Source organism: Beta vulgaris, chromosome 7 (assembly GCF_026745355.1).
Source record: "Beta vulgaris subsp. vulgaris cultivar EL10 chromosome 7, EL10.2, whole genome shotgun sequence".
NCBI classification, from domain to species: Eukaryota; Viridiplantae; Streptophyta; class Magnoliopsida; order Caryophyllales; family Amaranthaceae; genus Beta; species Beta vulgaris.
This window is the reverse complement of record NC_079208.1, coordinates 41451484-41457199: the sequence shown is the minus strand read 5'-3', so window position 1 is coordinate 41457199 and position 5716 is coordinate 41451484. Positions and strand designations below refer to the sequence as shown.

Genomic DNA, 5716 nt, shown 5'->3' with positions numbered 1-5716 from the left:
TCAAGCTCCACCCGAGCTTTAAATTGCATAAATGTATCAAATGCAGCTGATTTCTCCTTTAACATATACACCCCCAATTTCCTGCTATAATCATCGATGAAGGTAATAAAATAACGATTACCTCCTAAAGATACCGGTTTCAATGGTCCACATATATTTGTGTGTACCAATTGCAATGGTGCTTTCGCTCTCCATGATAATCCCTTCTGAAATGGTAGTCTAGCTTGTTTTCCTGCCGTGCATATCTCACAAACTTGTTTAGGATCTTCAATTTTAGGCAAGCCATGCACCATATTCTTCGATTGCAAAAGTTTTAGGCCATTGAAATGCAGATGCCCAAAACGCTTATGCCATTTCCATGAATCATTCTCAATAACACCATAGAAGCATTTTTGTACCTCGGTGTTAAGTTGCAGCGGAAACATGCGATTCTTCGCCATTTTTTATTGAGCAATAAGTCTTCCACTTTTATCTTTAAGTTGAAGATTATTACCTTCCATATGAACAATATATCCCTTTTCCAAAAGTCGCCCAATACTAAGGATGTTGCTTTTCATATCAGGAACGTAGTAAACATTAGAAATAAATTTTTCATTTCCATTTGCTTGAAATATTCGTATTTTTCCTTTACCTTCAACTTGTAGTTTGGATGAATCTCCCAAACTTACATTACCTTGTGCATTCTCATCAAGGTCAATAAAATATTCTCTTCTACCACACATGTGGTTACTCGCACCAGAATCGAAAAACCACATGTCTTGTTGATTACTAGCCTCTTCTTGTGCTAGTAACAATGCAGGACTTTCCTCATTATTTTGGGATGATTCAGCGAAATTTAAATGATTTCCCTGATCCTTTTGCTTGCTCCAACATTCAGATGCATAATGTCCATATTTTTAACAATTATAGCATTGAATGTCTTTTGTCTTACCACGTTCATTGAAAATTCTTCCTCCTCTATTTGACCCTCTTCCACGGCCAAAACTTCTCTCATTATTTTGATTGCGAGGTTGGTAGTTACCAAGACCTCTACCTCCTCGTCCTCGGAAATTTCCTCGTCGGTTTCCACCTCTTTGTTCATTTGATTGGAATCTTGATTCAAGTGCTTGATCTAGTACAGCTGGTCCATCATTCTTCTGAATTCGTTGTTTGTGCACTTGAAGTGATCCCATGAGTTCTTCTATAGATAATGTATCAATATCCTTTGATTCTTCAATTGCTGGTAATACATGATTGAATTTTTTATTACACGATCGTAGAACTTTTTCAATAATTTTTTTATCTTCTATCTTTTCACCATTTTGTTTTTGTTGTGTCACATTCGTGAGAAGCCGAGAAAAATAATCAGAAATAGACTCAGTCTCTGTCATTTTTATTTCTTCAAATTCACTTCGCAGGGCTGTAAACGGATTTTCCTAACCCTCTCGACACCTTTAAATATTGTCGCAAGTGTGTCCCAAGCTTCTTTGCTTGTGGTTGCATTTGAAATCTTTACAAATGTTTCACGATCTAAACTAGCATAGATAAAAAATAATGCCTTTTGGTCTTTTTTCTGATTTTCCTTCAAATCTTCTTTTTGTTCTTTGGTTAAAGAAGTCTTTGTTTCATCAGATGGTTTTTTCGAAACCATCACTCACAACATCCCATAAATCCTGGGAGCCAAACAAAGCTTTCATTTTGATACACCAATCTTCATATTGGTCTTTGGACAATTGAGGTACTTGTGGTTGAACAAAGTTGGTCGACATTTTGAGGTATTGATATTGAAACGATAACGTGGCTCTGATACCAAATGTGGGAGTTACACAATTTACGAATTGCTAACTCAAATAATAATAATAATAATAATAATAATAATAATAATAATAATAATAATAATAATAATAATAATAATAATAATAATAATAATAATAATAATAATAATAATAATAATAATAATAATAATAATAATAATAATAATAATAATAGGAGTATACAAAGGAGCGAGATATATGGGTTACAACCCGTAATGTAAAAACAAACTTTTTTTTGAATATATATAACTTTAGAAAATAAAACTCCTTTTAACTCCCTAATCTTTCTCTTTCTTTCTTTTCTTCTACTTCTGCCTTACAAGTTACAATGAAAAACAATTCTACATTTATAGGTTCTATTTTCTAAATAAGAAGTGGATAGAAATCATTCTTAATGTTATTCTCACAAAACTACAGTAAATTCTAATATAAGAAATGTAATAATAGTAATTCTAAAATTAATGTTTGTGGTTCACAACATAATTTAGAGTAGTTTAAACTAGTAGGAACATGTAAGTGAATTTTGTTATGAGTTTATGAGATTATGATTTATGTATGTTCAATTGACTAGTTTGATTGGGTATTCACATGAAATTTGTTATTTGAGTTTGTAATTTATATAAATGTTAATTTTAGATTGATCACCTAAGGTTTTATTCATGGTTATTTGCTTGGATTAACAGTAATATTTTTAGGTTGAAGCTTTCTTGTCTGATGTTATTGCTGGAATTTATGTGAAGTTAATTTTAATTTAGTTGCAGCTTTCTGGCTTAATTAAAGTTAACTGATTGGTGTTCTCAAAGCGGTCAAGTTTGTTAATTTAATACATGCTTTCATTGTCAAATTGATATATTTGATTAGGACTGGACTTACGTGCGTTGATAGGGTTTAGCTAATATGAATGATAAAACAACTAATTTTCTTGTGTTCAATGGATTTTTTGTTAACCAATCTATATATCGGCTAGTTTAATGATTCAATGATTAAACCCTGTCTCAAGAGAAAATTATGTGTCTCCTATTAGCTTCTCTATTATATTTTAAATCGAATTTATTTCCCTATCTATTTGTTAGAGTTAGTGAGTGATTTATAAATTTAATTTTGATGTGAAAACGACACGCATCACACACACCACCACCACCACCGGCGAGCATTGCGTACCTGGAGCTAGGAGCCCACCACTGCCCTAGCTTGCGTGTCACCACTTTACACCTCACCTCCACCTTCCTCCTCCTAAAAAACTACTCCTCCATTTCAAGGTGGTTGTTGTTGTTCTACTTGATTAGTAACAAGTTTAGTGTAGTTTAGTTTGGTTTTGTTTGGTTTAGTTTGGTTTAGTTTGGTTTAGTTTAGTTTAGTTTAGTTTAGTTTAGTTTAGTTTAGTTTAGTTTAGTTGAATTTAGTTGAGTTTAGTTTAGTTTAGTTTAGTTTACTTTAGTTTAGTTTAGTTTAGTTTAGTTTAGTTGACTTTAGTTGAGTTTAGTTTAGTTTAGTTTAGTTTAGTTTAGTTTAGTTTAGTTTAGTTTAGTTTGGTTTAGTTTAGTTTAGTTTCGTTTAGTTTGGTTTAGTTTGGTTTAGTTTGGTTTAGTTTGGTTTAGTTTAGTTTAATCTCATTAGGAGTAAGTCTTGAATAGTCCCCGGTTCGGGACTATTCTTAGATGTTTAATCTCATTTAGGTGGTAAACGTATGTATTTATTTCGATTCTATAGAGGAAACTCTTGGCTCGTTGTTTCCCTACTTTTGTTCTTTGGGTACATATGTAGATATAAGTAACTATATATCTACATCGTGTACTTGGAAAACTGTAATACTAATAGCAACATATATAACCATTAGAGTCAAGAAAAATCATTTTTCATGCTTTGATACCCGATTTGGGTAAATAGAGGTCAATTAGGTCTAATTCCTGCATTTAGTCACATGTTAGAACATGTATAGCTATAATAACAACATATATAACCATTAGAGTCAAGTAAAGTCCACTCATGTGCTCTCAATCCATTTTGGGTCGATATATGTCATTTTGGGTAAATGAAGGTCTTTTCGTGCCTATTTTGGCCTTTCAAGTTCAATTTACATAGTTCTCCACATTGAGCCACATGTTAGGATATATATCATACTAATAGCAACATATATAACCATTAGAGTCAAGAAAAACCATTTGTCATGCTTTGAAACCCAATTTTGTCATTTTGAGGTAAATGAAGGTCATTTAGGGTCGATATTAGATTTTCTTGTCCATTCTCCTTAATTCCAACATTTAGCTACATGTTAGGACATATATATTATTAATAGCAACATATATAATCATTAGAGTAGAGTCAATTGAAACTATTTCTCATGCTTTGAAACCCAATTTGGGTAAGTGAAGGCCATTTGAGGCTGATTTTCTACTTCTTAGCTCAACTTTCATTAACCTCCTGCACTTAGTCTCATTATTGACTTCTTATGTGTGTTTCCTTATGTTTGTTTTTATAAGTTATTCATCAAGGGAAAGACAAGGGAGAATTCTTTATACCACCTCCGAGATAAACGAGGTTCGGGATTTGTTAGCATGCTACCTTACCGACATTTGCATGTGAGGATGATGTCGCGGCTTATTGGGCCTCTTTAATTTGTTAGGATTCTGTTACTAGCTACTTACACTATATATGTTTATTTTTTATTTTAGTACTTTAAAACTCCATTTGTAATACATTGATCTCAAAATATTTATATATAATAATACCATTTTGAGTACTTTATAAGATGCGTGCGTGAGACATTTTCAAATTATGAAAGGTTTAGATACAAGCTTTATTTATTTATATATATATATATATATATATATATATATATATATATATATATATATATATATATATATATATATATAGGAATAGGATCTGGTGAAAACTAAAGCTTTAGGTGAAAACTAAAAACTTCTAATCTCAGTCGTCTATGGCTTTTAATCTACGGTTATAATTTTACGCGTGCATCTACTTTTAAGTTTAATCACGACCGCCTATTTTATTTTGACGAGTGGTCGTGATTTATTTTCTGATTTGAAGGGGTAAGGCACTTCTGCCAGTCTATCTTCATTCCGAGAATCGTTTTTCCTTCTTTTTTCTCTCTTTGTTTTTATCTGCTCGTTCAAAAACTGCTTAGTTTCTCATTGTTGATTGTTGAATGTTGAATTTGGCACAATTTAGTGAATTGTATTCATTCTCTCTCCCCTCGCAGTTTGTACCTGGTTTTGCTCTTCAAGGTAACATGTGATAATCTCTTTAATTGTTAATTTTGAACTAGCTTCTTTGTTTTTAGTAGTGATTTTTTTGTGATTTTGTGTATGTTTTTCGATTTGTATAGCCATTTGATTTTTCAATTTGTTGCTTTAGTATATTGATTTGATGTTATTATGCTTAATTAAGTAAATTACATTGTTTTTAGGGTTTATTAAGTTGCGATGTGAATTTTGAGTTGGATTAAGTTGCGATGTGGATTATCAATTTGTTTGACATTGCGATTTGACTACTCGAGTGCCATTTTTTTTATGCGTGTGAAGATTTGAGAATGTTCCAGAAATGGGGTTGTTTTGGAATTGTCCAGATTTTTTATTAAGAGTGTTGAGAAAGAAAGAGAAGGTTGAAGAAATGAAAGTTGAAGAAGAAGGTGGGGGAATTTATTAAAAAACTGATGCGGTTCTAAGGAAAACCGCATCAGTTTGTTCCCAAAGGATGAAGGTAACTTGGCGCCTTGACAATAATCTGATGCGATTATAGGGAAACCGCATCAGATTATCACCTAATCTGATGCGGTTTTTCATGTGAACCGTATCAGATTATCATTTTCTGATGCGGTTTTGGACCGCATCAGAAATTATTAAAGAGCTGTTGTGACCCCACCTGATGTGGACCAAAACCGCATCTGAAAGGCCAGTTTT

At 32.2% G+C, this 5716-nt stretch overlaps 1 protein-coding gene across 1 annotated transcript; it reads right to left on the bottom strand.

The window, feature by feature from the left end:
• Positions 1–443: 443 nt before the first annotated feature.
• Positions 444–1370, bottom strand: LOC125491971 (uncharacterized). Its single transcript, XM_048634053.1, has 2 exons — positions 967–1370; positions 444–864 (listed from the first exon to the last, which is right to left on the bottom strand). The coding sequence occupies exons 1-2, from the start codon at positions 1368–1370 to the stop codon at positions 444–446; spliced, it is 825 nt and encodes a 274-aa protein (XP_048490010.1).
• Between the last annotated feature and the right edge of the window lie 4346 nt (positions 1371–5716).

Bases quoted from the DNA above. Each gene is read 5' to 3' on its own strand.
- LOC125491971 (XM_048634053.1), bottom strand. From the start codon at position 1,370: ATGACAGAGACTGAGTCTATTTCTGATTATTTTTCTCGGCTTCTCACG. The intron at 865-966 runs GTCAAATAGAGG...TGAATGTTGGAG, and splicing joins AGTTTTGGCCGTGGAAGAGG to CAAGCAAAAGGATCAGGGAA.